The sequence below is a fragment of the Pelophylax lessonae genome (assembly GCF_965119305.1).
Source record: "Pelophylax lessonae genome assembly, chromosome: 12".
NCBI classification, from domain to species: domain Eukaryota; kingdom Metazoa; phylum Chordata; class Amphibia; order Anura; family Ranidae; genus Pelophylax; species Pelophylax lessonae.
Genome location: NC_138779.1, coordinates 86,168,265 through 86,186,603, shown reverse-complemented (window position 1 = coordinate 86,186,603; position 18,339 = coordinate 86,168,265). Strand labels below are relative to the sequence as shown.

Sequence of the window (18,339 nt, the reverse complement as noted above, 5' to 3'; positions counted from 1 at the left end):
CCCACCATATATGGGCTATAGTCCCTACCATCTGACATCCCCTCCAGCAAAGTCTTGAACTCTCCACCTGAATTCTTCCCATCTTATCAGGAGTGTTGTACCACCTTGTGATCAATTTATAGTTCATCTCCTCCGTGTTGGTGTCTATCGCGGATTTATGTACTAATTGAAGGCTCTTATCCCACTGTTTGTTGTTACTACACGGGCCGAGGTCTCTTTCCCATTTTTCTTTTAATGATATTCCTCTCTCTTTTGTTTTTGTTAACAGTATTTTATACACATTCGAAATATTATTTATCATCTTATCCTTAAGACATAATTGCTCAAAAGGGCGGAGGTCGTTTATATCTCTCAATGGCTGCGGTAATGACAATGTGAAGTGCTTTAGTTGGATATACCTCCACTCATTTATGTTCCAGTTTTCTTTCCTTTGTTTCAGCTCCGCCAAGGTTATAATTTTCCCCTTCTCTACTATATCCCCTAATTGTGCTTCTCCTTCTTCTATCCATTTACCTAATTCCTTCTCTTCCCCTGGTGCAAAAAATGTTGTGCCCTGTAACGGGATCAGTGGTGAATTGTGTTTCCAATTTTCTTTTTTATGTATATTATCCCAAACCTTAATAGCATGTCTTGTGATTATATGCGTGTTAGTGTCCAGATTTCTGAATCTCTCAGGTATCCATATAACTTTTGCTAGGTGTGTACCACTCATCGTGCTTTCTATTACCACCCAATTTCTATCATTATTTTTTTTTGTCCATTCTATCACCCTTGTGAGTATTGCTGCAAAATAATAATTTTTAAAGTCGGGTAGGGCTAGTCCCCCTTGTCCCTTACCTTTACATAGTGTAGTGTACTTTACCCTTGGCTTTTTGTATTTCCAAATAAAGCGGGATATTAATCTTTTAAGTGTTTTAAAAAATACTTGAGGTAATGAAATCGGAATCATCTGGAATTTATATATAATTTTGGGCAGGATTATCATTTTTATCGTATTTATTCTCCCTATCCAGGAAAAGATTCTCGGGGATAATCTATTTAATTCTGATCTTACTTCATTCAGAAGTTCTAGAAAATTTGTTTTGTAGAGTTTTTCTGGAGTTGGGGTTAATTTTATCCCTAAATATTTAATCTCATCTTTTCTCCAGTTGAACTGAAATTCTTTTTTTAACATCTCCTCTTCTTGTTTAGGGATATTAATATTTAATATTTCTGATTTTTTTTGATTAATTTTTAAATTGGATAGTTCTCCATATTGTTTCATTATTTTAATTATGTTGGGCAAAGTGATCCTCGGATTACTTATGTAAAGCAGGATATCATCTGCAAAGGCAGATACCTTATGCTCCACTTGTCCCACCTTTATGCCCCCGATGTCCACACTATTTCTAATAGTTGCCAGTAGTGATTCCAAAGATAAGACAAATAACATCGGAGACAAGGGACATCCTTGTCTTGTTCCATTGAGCATTTTAAACGAGTCTGACAAAGTTCCATTGACCTTTACCTTTGCAGTTGGTTGATTATACAAAGTTTTGATCCAGGCCAACATTCTAGGTTTTATTCCCAACTCCACTAGGGTGTTTATCATGAACTCCCAGTCTACCCTGTCAAATGCTTTTTCCGCATCTATTGACAGGAGTAGACTGGGAGCTCTGCTTTTTACCATATGGTCTATCAACAGTATAGTTTTTATCCCATTATCCCGTCCCTGTCTCCCCGGGATGAATCCTACTTGATCATTGTGTATCCACTCCCCCATTAGGTTCTTCATTCTAGTGGCCAAAATTTTTGTGAATAGTTTAGTATCAACATTAAGTAGGGAGATGGGTCTAAAACTAGAACATAGTAACGGTCTTTTCCCTCTTTCCGTATAACTGTGATTGATGCTGACAGGGCCTCTCTACTCATCTCGTACTGAGTCCCTATTCCGTTTAAATATTCTTTAAATCTTGGGATTAAAATGTCCTAAAATTTTTTATAATAACCTATGGTAAACCCATCCGGTCCTGGGCTTTTACCTAGGCTCGTTTCTTTAATGGCTCTCTCTATTTCTTGTTCTGAGATTGGTCTTTCTAAGAATGTTAACTTTTCCTCATCTATCTTTGTCAGTCCTGCGTCTACAAGGTATTTTTTGATTTTCTCCCTCCTTTCTGTTTCATTCCCCTGTATCTCACCTTTCTTTACTGCATAAAGATTAGCATAGTAGTTTTGGAATTCTTTGGCTATTCCTGTCGTTGTTTGAATTATTTCCCCATTTTTATTTTTAATTTTATCTACAAAATTTTTTCCTTTCTTCTTTTTCAGGATTTTTGCTAGGTTTTTCCCAACCTTATTACTTTCAATGTATTTTTCTTTTATACATCTTTTAATTTCCTGCTTTATTTCCTGTTCTAGCAGATCTTTCAATTCTTCTCTCTTCACCTCAAGTAAATTATTTATTAATATATCTTGTGTATTTTTATGTTTTTGCTCTAATTGATGTACTTCTGTCATTAGCCTAATCTTATCTTTTATTCTTTCTTTTTTCCTTTGGGTCCCCTTTGAGATAAATATGCCCCTCATATAAGCCTTATGAGCTTCCCATACTATGTCTTTTGGTGCATCTTTTGTATCGTTTATTTGAAAATAGAATTCCAACTCTTTCACTATTTCTTTTTCCCACTTTTTATCTCCAAAAATCTCCTCATTTATTTTCCAAGCATCCATCCTAGGTCGCTCTTTCGCCATTTTTATTTTTACCATAATGGGGGTATGGTCCGACCAAGTCTTGACCCCTTCTTTGATTTTAATAAACTTTAAGTGGTAATGCACAAGGTCGGTGCGCCCTTCTCTTGTTGTTTTCAAGAAGAGGTATGATCCATGATGACATCAGGCAGGCCAGAAAAATCTAAAAAAAAATCTCGGAAACCGATCCGCTATAACTTTATATCCACCCCCCTAATAATGAGTAGGTCCACCTTTTGCCAGCAAAACAGCCCTGACCCATTGAAGCATGGACTTCACTAGAAGGTATTCTGTGGTATCTGGTACCAAACCATCAGTAGCAGATCCCTGATGTTCTGTAAGTTGCAAGGTGGATTCATGGATTGGGTTTTTCCAGCATATCCCACAGATTCTCGATTGGATTAAGATCTGGAGAATCTGGAGTCCATATAAACACCTCAAACCCATTGTTTTGTTCCTCAAACCATTCTTGAACCATTTTTGCAGTTTAGCTAAGTGTATTATCCTGCTGACATAAGCTACTGCCATCAGGGAATATAATTTCCATGAAGGGGTGTACCTGTTCAGCAGCAACGTTTAGGTAGGTGGTATGTGTCAAGTAACATCCACATGAATGGCAGAAGCCAAGGTTTCGTAGCAGAGCATTGCCCAAAGCATCACACTGCCTCTGCTGGCTTGCCTTCTCCCATAGTGCATCCTGGGTCCTTCTCTTACCCAGGTAAGCGACACACCCGGCTATCCACATGATATAAAGGAAAATATGATTCATTAGACCAGGCCGCCTTCTATTGCTTCATGGTCCAATTCTGATGCTCACATGCCCCATGTAGGCAATTTGCGGACACGGGTCAGCATGGCCACCCTGACCAATCTGTGGCTACACAGCCCCATACACAACAAAATGTGATGTCCATTTTTTCTGCTTTGAACACATCAACCTCAGGGACAACATGTTTACTTGCTGCCTAATATATCCCATGACTTACAGGTGCTATTGTAACCAGATCATCAATGTTATTTATGCAGCCTGTCAGCGGTCATAATGTTGCTGCTGAACAGTGTATATTAGGACTTACGCAAAGCTAGACCTCTGCTTCAAAAATAATGTTGGCTAACAGAAGACCCTCGATAATAGAACAGTGAGGTCTCCTTAAAAAAATAAATGGAAACCTGGCCAGGTATTAGTCACACAGTCAGCTCAACATCCCAGTGCCAACTGATAGAGACACAGTCCCTATGAGATTAGAGTAGACCATAGAAGCAGGACCCCCCCCATTACATAGTTAGTTACACACTTTGTTCAACAGTACCAAGCCCTGATAAAGGGGGCACCGGAACGTGTTGGCTTTTTATGGCATAAGAGTCCGAATAAACTTATACAGTGCCTTGAAAAAGTATTCATACCCTTTGAAATTATCCACATTTTGCCATGTTACAACCAAAAACGTAAATGTATTTTATTGGGATTTTATGTGATAGACTATCACAAAGTGGCACATCATTGTAAAGTGAAAGGAAAAGGATAAATGGTTTTCAAAATGTTTTATAAATAAATATCTGAAAAGTGTGGCGTGTATTTGTATTCAGCCCCCCTGAGTCAATAGTTTGTAGAACCGCCTTTCCCTGCAATTATAGCTGTAAGTCTTTTTGGGGATGTCTCTACCAGCTTTGCACATCTAGAGAGTGACATTTTTGCCCATTCTCCTTTGCAAAATAGCTCAAGCTCTGTCCAATTGGATGGAGAGCTTCTGTGAACAACAATTTTCAAGTCTTGCCACAGATTCTCAATTGGATTTAGATCTGGACTTTGACTGGGCCATTCTAACACATGAATATGCTTTGATCTAAACCATTCCATTGTAGCTCTGGCTGTATGTTTAGGGTCATTGTTGTTAGGGTGAACCTCTACCCCAGTCTCAAGTCTTTTGCAGACTCTTAAAAGGTTTTCTTGTAAGATTGTCCTTTTTTTGGCTCCATCCATCTTCCCATCAACTCTGACCAGCTTTCCTGTCCTTGCTGAAGAAAAGCCTCCCCACAACATGATGCTGCCACCACCATGTTTCACGGTGGGGATGGTGTGTTCAGGGTGATGTGCAGAGTTAGTTTTCCACCACATATAGCATTTTGCTTTTAGGCCAAAAAGTTACATTTTGGTCTCATCTGACCAGAGCACCTTCTTCCACATGTTTGCTGTGTCCCCCACATGGCTTCTTGCAATCTGCAAACGGGACTTCTTATGGTTTTCTTTTAACAATGGCTTTCTTCTTGCCACTCTTCCATAAAGGCCAGATTTGTGAAGTGCCCGATTAATAGTTGTCCTGTGGACAGATTCTCCCACCTGAGCTGTGGATCTCTGTAGCTTATCCAGAGTTACAATGGGTCTCTTGGCTGCTTCTCTGATTAATGCTCTACTTGCCAGGCTGAGATGTAGGTCATAATAGCAAAAGTTATTTGGTATTCCTGGATACATTTAAAAGACTAAGTGGTTTTAAAGATTGAAGGTTTACAGCTCCTCCTGTGGCCTACCCCCCCCCCCACCTTAATACTTACCTGAACCAATCTCGATCCAGAGATGTGCACGAGAGCAGCGTCCTCTCACTTCTCATTGACTGAGACACAGAAGCTAGAGAGCAGGGGGCAGGACTGAGCCAGGAGTGAGCCCAGATGAGTGCCCCCAGAGCAAGCAGCGTGCTATAGGGGCACTCGACAAGGGGGTGGGACCAGGAACTTCAGCGGGGAACCTGAGAAGAGGAGGTTTGGGGCTGCTCTGTGCACAGAGCAAGTAAGCATAATGTGTTTTTTATTTTAAGAATAAAAAATTTAACCTTTTAGAAACAATTTAACAAATGTGTATAACTGTTTGAATAAGTCTTTATTTTTAATTTCATTTTTTTTTTTTTGTTCCGCACAGATGAAACCCTGGACAGAACTACCATGGCCAATAAAAACATATTTCTGCTTAGCCATCATCTCCCTTCTTTGTGTGCTTGGCTTAACAATCTCCAACCTTGTGCAACAGAGTAATGAGGATTTCACAGTGTCCCTCATACAGCTGATTGGAGTGGGTAAGTGGATGACCTATTACTAGCTGCCATTTTTCAGATCCGATTCCTTCAATTCTAATCTGCTTTTAAAATGAAGTGAAAATCCAGTAAATGTTTTATCTATATACACAAAATGTTATCTATATGCTGCCAAGTGAAAATGACGCTGAGCTTTGACAACCCAGAAAGCAGCTTATCTATGTCATTACTGTGAGTTTATTAACATATATTGGAGTTCCTGGGACAATATCTAACCTGGCCATCCATGGGCCAAATGTTGTCCTGGTCAGCACAGACCGGATGTATTTCTATCCATGTGTGGTCACTGTGGTTGAACTGATTGACTTCTGATCAAAGCTGAGGATCTGAGTTGCAGGCAGTGGGCTGTAGTACACTGATCTGTGTATTCTGACAGCAGGTTGGGGGGGGGAGGGAGGGGGGTTGTGGTCTCCCTGCTTTCAGAATACAATAGTACGCCAAGGAGGATTCCCCCATCCACCTTCTATACATTAAGATAAAAAGCCTTCTGTATGTAGCAGCCTCCCCAGCACCCCCTTATACTTACCTGAACCCCATCTCTGTCCAAGAGTCCCTCGGCCATCCAGGACTCTACCACCTGATTGGCTGAGACACAGCAGTGGCGCCATTGGCTCCAAAGGCTGTCAATCAAAGTCAGTCAGCCAATCAGGAGAGACAGGGGCGGGGCCAAATGGCTGCTTCATGTCTGATTGAACACACACAGCTGCAGCTCGACTTGGGTGCCCCCATAGCAGGTTGCTTGCTGTGGGGGCACGCAACTGAAGGGAGGGGCTAGGAGCAGCAAAGAGGGACCCGAGAAGAGGAGGATCCAGGCTGCCCTGTGCAAAACCAACTACAAGTATAACATGTTTGTGTTTTTTTTTTTTAAACTAGACTTTACAATCACTGTAATAGTGTTGTGCCAGAAGGCACTCCTAGACCTGTAAATGGTTGGGAAATTGGAAGCAGTTCATTGCACAATAATAACCTTTAAATAGGTAGATATATCTATACACTCACCGGCCACTTTATTAGGTACACCTTGCTAGCACCGGGTTGGACCCCCTTTTGCCTTCAGAACTGCATTAATTATTTGTGGCAAAGATTCAACAAGGTGTTGGAAACATTTCTCAGAGATTTCATTCCATATTGACATGATAGCATCACGCAGTTGTTGCAGATTTGTTGGCTGCACATCTATGATGCCAATCTCCCGTTCCACCACATCCCAAAGGTGCTCTATTGGACTGAGATCTGGTGACTGTGGAGGCCATTAGAGTACAAGGAACTCATTGTCCTGTTCAAGGAACCAGTGGTGAGATGATTTGAGCTTTGTGACATGGTGCATTATCCTTCTGGAAGGAGCCATCAGAAGATGGGTACACTGTAGTCATAAAGGGATGGACACGGTCAGCAACAATACTCAGCTAGGCCATGGTGTTTAAATGATGCTCAATTGGCACTAGGGGGCCCAAAGTGTTCCAAAAAATATCCCCTACACCAGGGGTGTCAAACTCGATTTCATCGCGGGCCGCATCAGCATTATGGTTGCCCTCCAAGGGCCGGTTATATCTGTAAGATTAGATGTCCAGAACACCCCACGCCCCCTTACACCCTTACATGAGATGACAAGAGCCCCCCCACCATCATAAGTCAAGAGTCACCCACCCTTCCTTAAATCACAATGCACCCCATTACCTTGTGCTACTGCCAGGAAGAAGATGCGGGTGGATCTGAGAAGAAGAAAGTGCAAAGTCTGGAGGAGGGCTGGAGTCAGCTTAAATAATCTGCTGAATGCTGAGACCAGGGGAGGCAGAGACAAGGTGGTGTTGTGGTTGCACAGGGAGGTGCAGGATCTGTAGGAGTAGTTCTGCCCTGCTCTCGGCTGCAGACTGCTGAGAAGGGGGGTGGGCAAAGATTAGCCTTTCTGCAGCAGCTCAGAGAAGCACAGAATCTGGCAAAGGAGTTATGTCCTCTCTGCTGCCAACTACTGAGACAAGGTGGATGCCACAGCTGCAGGAGAGGTGCGAGGGCCACATTAAATGGCCTGGGGGGCCTCATTCGGCCCACGGGCCTTGTGTTTGACACCTGTGCCCTACACCATTACACCACCACCACCAGCCTGAACTGTTGATTAAAGGCAGAATGGATCCGTGCTTTCATGTTTATGCCAAATTCTGACCCTACCATCTAAATGTCACAGCTAAAATTGAGATTCATCAGACCGGGCAACGTTTTTCAATCTTCTATTGTCAAATTTTGGTGAGCCTGTGCGAATTGTAGCCTCGGTTTCCTGTCCCAAGCTGATAGAAGTGGCAACCGGTGTGGTCTTCCAATGCTGTAGCCCATCTGCTTTAAGGTTTGATGTGTTGTGTGTTCATAAATGGTATTCTGCCTACCTTGGTTGTAACGAGTGGTTATTTGAACTACTGTTGCCTTTCTGTCACCAGTCTGCTCATTCTCGTCTGACATCTGACATCAACTAGGCATTTTCCTCCACACAACTGCCACTCACTGGATATTTTCTCTTTTTCGGACCATTCTCTGTAAACCCTAGAGATGGTTGTATGTGAAAATCCCGGTAGATCAGCAGTTTTTGAAATACTCAGACCAGCCTGGCACCAACAACCATGCCACGTTCAAAGTCACTTAAATCCTCTTTCTCCTGCATTTTGATGCTCCGTTTGAACTTCAGCAAGTCATTTTCACCACGTCTAGATGCCTAAATGCATTGAGTTGCTGCCATGTGATTGGCTGATTAGCAATTTGTGTTACCTAATAAAGTGGTGAGTATACGTGCTGTATATCTATCACAAGCCCATGGTAGCTCCTGATGAGAAATTCAGGATAACTGGTGATGAGAGATCTGTTTAAAAGTCCACAAGGGTCTATAGACCTACAGTCCTACCTGAACCAGCGCAGTCTACTTTTAGTTTTTGTAGTCATCGCCATGGGTTGGGAGAAAAGAAGTGTGTATGGCAGCATGGATGCTAAATGCAGGCCGCTTACTTTCATTATAGCTCATCTCCAAAGACTAAAATCCAGTTATGTTTTTTTTTTTTTTTAAATAAATTTTAACCACTTAAGCCCCGGAGGATTTGGCTGCTCAAAGACCAGACCCTATTTTGCGATTCGGCACTGCGTGAATTTAACGGAAAATTGCGCAGTCGTGCGACATTGTACCCAAATGAAATTGACGTTCTTTTTTTCCCCACAAACAGGGCTTTCTTTTGGTGGTATTTGATCACCTGTGCGATTTTTACTTTTTGCGCTATAAACAAAAAAAGAGCGACAATTTTGAAAAAATAACAATATTTTTAACATTTTTTTTATATGAAATTCCCCAAAAAAAATGTAAAAATCAAAATTTTTTAACATTTTAGGCCAATTTGTTTTCTGCTACATATTTTTGGTGAAAAAAATCGCAATAGGCGTATTTTGATTGGTTTGCACAAAAGTTATTGCGTTTACTAACTAAGGGAAGGATTTATGTCTTTTTATTGTTTTGTTTTTTTTTTTTTAACTAGTAATGGCGGTACCAGTGACATTACTACAGTAATCAGTGCTATAAATATGCACTGTTACTGTAGAAATGACACTTGCAGGGAAGGGGTTAACCTTATTAGACATCCAGGGGTTAAGCGTGTCCCTAGGGGCGTGCTTCTAACTGTGCAGGGGTGTGGCTTTTGATGTAACCACAGAGACATACGATCCTACATAGCAGGATCGTATGATCTCTGCAGTTACATCAGGGAGAATAACAGGCGGCTTTGTTTACATCAGCCGCCTGCCTTTCTCCCTCTCCAGCGGGAGATCGCGAGTGACCGGCAGACATCGGAGCCGCCGGTCACTCGCGCTGGGATGGCAGTGAACGAGCGGGGGCAGGAGCGGCGCGCACTCGCCCCCTATTGGCTCCCCCTATTGGCTTGCGGGCGAGTGACGTACCGATACGTCACTTTGCCCAGGGGGGGCTTACCGCCGCAGTATATGTACTTGCGGCGGTCGGCAAGTGGTTAAAGTGTTACTAAATCCAGGACAATGCATACTATAGCTGGTCTCCCACATTACACAGAACAGGGAAATACAATTATTTTAGTAAATATAAACTGCTAAATACCTTTTCTCATCAGCAGATAGAGCAGTCTTGTGACTTTGATCAGTATCTGGTTAAAGCTTGTAGGAGGAGTGTTCATTCTGCTCTGACTGTCCTATGAGGTTGCAGGACCCCTGACCCTCTGTCTGTACAGTACTAATCCCATGCACTCCTAGGGAAAAAAATCTCTCTAGTAATACACACCAAACTGAGCATGTGCAGAGTGACTCCAAAGGCTCTGTACTATCAGGAGATGGATTGGGGACTGTGGAAGAGTGGGAGGATCAGAGAAGACAGGATCAAACAGCCTTTATGCACAATGCACAGGATTAATCCTTAGGTTCCACAGTGAGTATAACCAGCATGATTTATTGCAAATACAGACTGATTTTACTGTTGTGGGTTTAGTAACACTTTAAAATGTAAAGGCAAACCCTACGTTTTCTTTTTTTTAGTTGCGGATAGAGTGAAGAAAGCTTAGACCCTCTGTCAGGTTATCATTGCTGTCTGTTTTTGCACCTCTCTTTGTTCTGATGACCAGTGTGACTTAGACAAGAGTTGGGAAATTCAAACTTTTAGAGCTCAGAGGTGAAGGTAAATCATCCAAGCTTTAACGAGTAACTCCACTTTTGTTGAGAAAAATTCCCCTCTGGGTGATCTATGAACATTACAAGGATTGTAACAAACTTTGTTGCAGACTCCTACCTTTTGTTATTCTGAAGAAGTTCCTGTGTTCTCTTCTGTGCCTCTGTGCTGAGTGGGTCTAATAGGAGTTGTTTTATAATTATCTATCAGCTGTGGCAGCTGCAGGGCTCTAATGAAGAAAGCTGCTGGGCCTGCATCCATTTAGATATATCCCTATTGGGAGTATCTCACCAAAAATTACATTTTTGTTGCAGGGGATGCCATAAATCTGACTTGTATCTTAGTGCAGACTTCTGGGAAAATTGGTGAGCCAATCACACAAGCAGGAAATGATGTTTCTGGGTGTGGTCAGTATACATTCTGTGTACAGAACACCTCCAGGTAGCCATATTGCATTGCATTTTCAGGAAATTACAACAGCTGCAAATTGAAAAGGAAATGTAATTTTTAATAACATTCAATTACTATACGATTTGTCACAATTCTATACGCTGTATTGTTTTTTCTTTATTTGCTATTTTTTTTCCCCAGGAAAGTGGAGTTACCCTTTAAATATACAAATTACAGCTCTAAATACCAAAAGTTACCATGATGAAATACATGAATAAAATTTTCTTTCAAATAAAGTATTGATGTAATAAAGTTCAATTAAATAGACGTACAAATTATTGATCCTTCTGTGTACGCATCAGCTGGATAACCAACTCATCAAAACAATAAAGTGCCATAAGAAATAAAACTCTTCCAAAGTTCATGACATAAATATCAGAGTTTCAGTACAGCCAGATTGCTAACTCACCAGAAAAACGGGCTGCTCACCTAAAGCGGAGTTCTAGTCTGTAAAAAAAAAATAAAAAATAAAATAAATGAAATTTAGCAGCTACAAATTCTGTAGCTTCTGACTTTTAATATAAGGATTCTTACCTGTCCACGAATCTCACGATGTTAGCAATCCTAGCCGATTCATCGATCGGCTTCGGGTGCAGGCCTGTTTCTCACTGCGCAAGCACCGGTCGTGCTGCGCTTTCTGAATGGTGTGTCCCAGAAGGCAGCTGGGGGGAAGGAGGAGGGGCCAGAAATTATGTAGATCACCGTGCGGCGTTCTTACCAGGAAGTGGGAGCAGATAGCTGTCAAAACCAGGTACCCGCTTCCCCCAAAAAGTGCCAAATGTGGCACTGGAAGATAGAAACAAAGGGAGCTTCCCCGCTTTCAGTGCAGCATAAAGGCATATGGTTCTTTAACGCTGGAAACAACTTCTGCCAGTTCAAACTAGGACTCGACCGATATATCGAGGGTCGATATGCACTTTCCCCGATATATCGGAATCAGCCCCGGAGGTTACCGATATTGCCGATATTCCAGGAAAGTGCTGTACTGGAGTGATGCCTGCAGCTAGAGGCATCACTCTGTTTCTGGCGTCCATAGCTGGCGGTCGGCTGTCTTGTAATGACAACCGATGCGGTTGAGAAGCCGCTCGGCTGTCATTACAAGAAGCAGGAGGAAACGCCCCCTTTCGTCATATTTCGCAGCTCGCCGGGGTCTCCCATCCCACCGGGAGACCTGGGCAACCAGCCTGCACGGCCGCCAAAGACCCGATCAAAGCCGCATTCGGCTCTGATCGGGTCTCCATGCAAAAACTTCCAGGTACTGGCTCCAGATTAAAAATAATGACAGCATTCAAAACAGCCAAACTTGGCATGTTGAATGCTTTTAAGTGCAGAGGAGGAGTTTGGGGAGTTTTGGGGTACTCCACAAGAGTACCTGTCAATTATAAAAAAAAAAAAAATAACATTTTTAAATGGACGAAAATATTGGCCCATATCGGCCGATACCGATACGCGATGACCAAAATATCGGTATCGGCAATGCAAAAACGATATCGGTCGATCACTAGTTCAAACCAGTCACATGATCCAAGTGTTTTCTTATGAAATGGAATTTAGGAAGAAAACATATAGTGTAATACTGCAAAAAACTGTCAATTCAAGAGATAACCGCATGAATTTAATGCCACACTGTGCAAGACAGTGCTCTACACCTGCTTTCACCTGCTTGCCAAAAGAGATTTAATCTCCAAATACGGAAAGGTTTCTTCACAGTAAGAGCTGTGAAAAAAGTAGAATAGACTCCCTACTGAGCTGATTCTGGCCAGCTCAGTAGATTGCTTTAAAAAAGGCCTGGATTCTTTCCTTAATGTACATAATATAACTGGATAATAACATTTGCCTCTTGGGGGATCAGGAATACATTTTTCCCCTGCTGGAACAAATTGGATCATGCTTTGCTGTTTTTTTTTTTTTTTGCCTTCCTCTGAATCAATTGTGGGTGTCGGATTCTGTATATAGGATTGTATGATATATATATATATATATATATATATATATATATATATATATATATATATATAATGTGTGTGTATGTGTATATATATATATAATAATTTTTTTTTTTCCTTTTATTGGTTGAACTTGTGTCTTTTTTTTTACCCAGACTATGCATGCAATGCACACTCACCACTAATATTGCTGCCCGGTGAATGTGCAAGAAAAAGTAGCTTAAAGTGGAGTTCCGGCCTCGGGGGTAAAATTTAGATAAAAATACCCCCCGGGACAGTCAGGGCTAGTACATTCCACAATGGATAGCCTCTGAACTGTCCCGGTTCGCACTTACCTGCAAGAAGAAATACTTACTTTGAAAATTTCTTCTTCAGCACTGCCATCTCAGGTGTGGGCAGCTGAAGCCAGCGCGTCCTCTTCGGTGACATAGGAGTCCCAGAATGCCCTGCACCGGCCCCGCTCATCACTTCTGGTGCAGGCGCGGCATCCCTGCACAGCTTCTGGGCATGCCCAGAAGCTGTTTAGCAGGGAATGCCCCGCGCCTCCACAGGAAATGATGAGTGGGGCCGGTGCAGGCGCATTGATTCCTGGGAGGGATGACGTTCAGTCATCACAAGCTGGATGTGATGGCGCGGGCCGCGGCTGCAGAGAGAGGAAGTGGAAGGAAGGCGAGTATATTTTCTTCTATAACAAGGTAAGTGAACAAAAAAAAAAAAACAAAAACAGGAGAATCCATTTCTTTTTCAGGTGACCCTCAGCAAGCGGATGGCCCAAAATCAATTTTTTCGATTTTGAGGCCGGAACTCCGCTTTAAATGATGATGGTAAATGCAGACATGAATCTGAGGAAAACTCAGAACATCTTATTTCCATCCTCCAGGGGGCAGTGCTCAGTATATACCGTGGGCATTAAACAGCGCCATATAGTGTAGTCATTTCAAGGAACAGCAGCAAGAGCAAACCAATCCAGACACCTCCATTAAAAGCATAGAAAACTGAGCTGCTGACACTTGCATCGATCGCCGCCACTCGGAACATTGATGTGGCGGCATGATATCACTCCGCAAGCTCCACCCGATGCGTTTTGCCCGATAGTGCGTCCTCAGGCCTCTGTCCTCATCCAAGCTACCTACGTAATTGCTCACTATATTTTAAGCTTTGGAAAATTCCTTTATATGTACCCAAGAGTAAAGCAGGGGGTCGCACACCAGTTATGGCACTTGGTAAAACCAGCTTTATTGGACCATGCAGTACATGACACAAGTCCCTGACTGTTTTTTGTCTGTTTAGCAAAAAAAAAGAAAAACTCCAGTGGTGATTAAATACCTCCGAAAGAAAGCTCTATTTGTGTGAAAAAAAATGATAAAAATGTAATTTGGGTACAGTGTAGCATGACCGCGCAATTGTCATTCAAAGTGTGACAGCGCTGAAAGCTGAAAATTGGCCTGGGCAGGAGGGGGGTAAAAGTGCCCGGTAGGAAGGTGGTTAACTGCAGCAGAGTAAAATCAGGTCATCTGCCATGCCAGACATGGCCTTGCAATGTGGCAGAGCTGTATAAATCACAGAACTGGATGGGCAGAAATACAAATCCTTTGTCAGGTAAAACAGTTCCCATATACGGGATTCATCGGTGTATTTAGCGGTTTGCCTAGAGATCAGTTTTAAACTGCTTGTAATTGGATGGAGACGTAACTTTGGGTGTGTTATGGGCTAAGGAAGTGATAGAATAGGAAATTGCAGAAGCGGCGGAGTACAAATGCATACAGAATGTGTGGAAAATATATAGAAATGCATGTAAAATGAATCCCTGCGTGTGTACTTTCAGCTGCAGAGTTATGACAGGATACATTAGGAAAGACATTTCCTTAGTTGGCTTTTGTACCAAAGTAACTTACACATTTGTGGTTTTTGCATCATCTCTGCTTCGACACGAATACGCCTTCAAATGTTTCCTCTTTTCGAAGTAAACAGGACTGTGTCACATTTCTAGATTACTGAGGAAATCCTACATGGGAGAATAAAAACATACATGCAACTCACCCATACCTCCCCAATACAACTATGGGCTCTTTCACACGGGCGTTCCGTATGTCCGTTTTTCATCCCATCCGTTTGCGGATGAAAAACGGACATAATGTATCTCTATGTAAATACGGATGTCAGCGGATGATCATCCTCTGACATCCGTTTATCGGCCTTTCCGTTCAGTTCAGTTTTTTGGAACGGAAGAGAAACCTATTTTTTCTTCCGTTCAAAAAACGGAACGGGCGCAAAAACGGATGTCAGCGGTGTCATCTGCTGACATCTGTATTTACATAGAGATACATTATGTCCGTTTTTCATCTGCAAACGGATGGGATGAAAAACGGACAGACGGACTGGATGACACAAGTGTCATCCATGTCCGTTTCAAAAAAAAAAAAAAGGACCTGATCGGGCAAAAGAAACTGATCGCCCGTGTGAAAGAGCCCTATCTCCGCCAAAATGGCGTAACTTTGTATTGTGTCAAATTAAAGGTGGGGTTAAGGCGGCCATACAGGGATCAAAATTTATCTGGTTCAGCAGGGACTGGTCAAATTTCAATCCATGTATGGGCACCCTGGTTGTACAGAACTATTCTAATCGCTACTTACTACCTTATTTTAATGTTTAATGACATTGCTGTACCTATTGGGCATATGGATCAATAATGATTCATGTATACTACATTTTTGATGAGATACTACCTGCATTTATATCTTTCTACCATGTGTTCTAGACATTATTCAAAAAAAAAAAAAAACTTGCTTTATCTACCTACATATATGTTTTGGTGTACCATTTTATGTATAGACACATGAGGAGTACATATAGCTATACTATATCACTATATTACTATATTGGGGTACCATTGTATGTATATGTATAGACACATGAGGTGTACATATAGCTATACTATATTGGGGTACCGTTGTATGTATATGTACAGACAAATGAGGTTTACATATAGCTATACTATATTGGGGTACCGTTGTATGTATATGTACAGACACATGAGGTTTACATATAGCTATACTATATTGGGGTACCGTTGTATGTATATGTACAGACACATGAGGTTTACATATAGCTTATTAACTGGTTGCATGCCTCATGTAAAGTCCCAATACCCCCCTTTCTCTATTCTCTGGTTCTACAAAAGTCAATCCTTATCGGTTAAAACAGCTTGGCAAAGTTACTTTCATTCTTGGAGCCAGCTAAAAAAGTTGGGAGCCAGTTTTTTTTTTTTTTTTTTAAACTTAATAAATCTTACGGTTGTTATGTTACGGATTTGTAACATGTTCCCAAGGGTGAACTTCTCCTTTTAATCCTTTCACAGCCGGAGCGGTTTTTCGGTTTTTTCCACACGTTTAAAAAATAATTTTAAACCTGAAAATTGAAAAAAAAAAAGAGAATAGTGATAGTTCCAATTTTTTATGTCGCATGATTACCGCAAAAAAAAAAAAAACACATTAAAAGTTAATTTTAGGGGGCACAAAAACAGAATATAATACCCACATTTTTTGATAACATAACAGCTGAGGTTGCACCGAGTAAATATCTATCAAACATGTCATACCCTAAACATGTCAGTACCCTATAATTTCCATAGGCAACACTTTAAAACTGATGACCTATAGGGGGCATCAGTTTATCGTTACGAAGGAGGTCTTGTGCTAGAATTTTTGCTCTCATTCCGGCACGCGCGCTTATCTGTAACATGTATCACAATCGTCGTTTTCAGGAGTAAGTTGGCACATGTGTTTATCTTTGTACATGTATATATGTGGGAGGTGGGGGAGGAGGATTTTATGTGCTTAGGTGTAGCTTAAATTTTTTTCAATTAAGAACATTTGTTTTTTTTTTTACACATGCCTACAGGGCACTTAAACCCCCATTCTGTCGCACTTTGAATGACAATTGCACAGTCATGCAACACTGTACCCAAATTAAATTTTTATCATTTTTTCAAAACAAATTGAGCTTTCTTTTGGTGGTATTTAATCACTACTGAGTTTTTTATTTTTTGATGGACAAACAAAAAAAGACCGAAAATTTTGAAAAAACAAACAAAACACTGTTTGTTATAAAATTTTGCAAACAGGTAATTTTTCTCCTTCATTGATGTGCGCTGATGAGGCGGCACTGATGGGCCCTGATAGGCACTAGTAGGCTGCACTGATAGGCGACAATGTTGAGCACTGATAAGGTGGCACTGAAGGGCACTGGTAGGTGGCGCTGAATGGCACTAATAGGCGGCACTGATGGGCACTAATAGGCGGCACTCATGGGCACTAATAGGTGGCACTGATGGGTGGTGTTTTTTTTTACCCCGATTGGGCCCTACATACCTTCTGGACTAATCTAGATTGTGGGGATATAAGTTCTAAGCGATTGTATAGAGCAGCGATGGCAAACCTTGGCAGCCCAGATGTTTTGGAAAAGGTTGACACGTTTCATGATACTCTAGATCGCTTACACATAACCACATGGTGTGTGGTTATGGGTAAGCGATCTACAGTATTGTGAAATGCGTCAACCTTTTACATGTTCCTTGTGATGTACTGTCAAGTTTGTTACCCAGTGGTGAAGAATAAAACACTTCCATGTTTTTATCAAGAACCTGAGTGCGGTCATCTCTCTTTTTGCTTTGAATGTTTCTGGATGACGGATCCGACTCGCACCGGGAAAGATTGTCTCACCTGAGTGGCTCTCTCTTTGTAAGGATTTATGACTAATGCTAGCCATACACTATACCAAAAATCAGCCGAAATTCAGTCATTTAGACAGTTTGTTCATTTTTCGGCCAGTTAATGGGCACAAATTGGTAATCGGTTGTGATGTTTTTGAGCTGATAAACTGAAGGACAAGTTTGGAAATTTTCTGCTGAATGATAAATTGAAAGGTTAATGTGTTTCTCGTCCAAACTGTTTGCACTAGGTATATGTGAAAAAACAAATGGATTAATTTACAGGTATGTCCATGAACGATTTATCGGTCATTACATGATGGCACGATCGTTTGCTCTCACGGCCCAGTATTTGTTTTTCGAAAATTAGTTTGAACAATTTTACGTATAATGTATGGCCAGCATAAGGCTTTGGCTGAAACACGTTAGCGTTCTGCTGGGTTGGTTTGGATGTTCCAGATAGCTTATCTAATAAAGTACCGTGAAGGGTTGGTATTGAACTCCAGCTCTTTTTTGCTCATTTACTCTTCACTAGGGTGATCTATATGACTATTGCTGTATGCCCTAGAAACCTTTTACTAAACTTCAGCTTTCAGAGATTCACACCTAAAACAAGAATGTTCCTGTAGGCCCTTGTTATTGTTGGGATTATAGAAGAAAGATTATGGAAATTTGTACCATGCTTGCTATTTAGTATAATCTCTTTATCGGGGATCTCCATCTTGTTTATCAACCTGGCACGTCTGGGCATTGTCTGCATATGGTGAA

At 41.4% G+C, this 18,339-nt stretch overlaps 1 protein-coding gene across 1 annotated transcript in view; it reads left to right on the top strand.

Annotated features, from left to right (window-relative positions):
• The window catches only part of LOC309568625 (uncharacterized protein), a 92,639-nt gene that overhangs the window by 37,131 nt on the left and 37,169 nt on the right, over nucleotides 1-18,339 (top strand). The window contains exon 3 of the mRNA XM_082274347.1: nucleotides 5,639-5,792. Coding sequence (XP_082130473.1) covers nucleotides 5,639-5,792 — 154 coding nt within the window. The remainder of the gene's footprint in view (nucleotides 1-5,638; nucleotides 5,793-18,339) is intronic.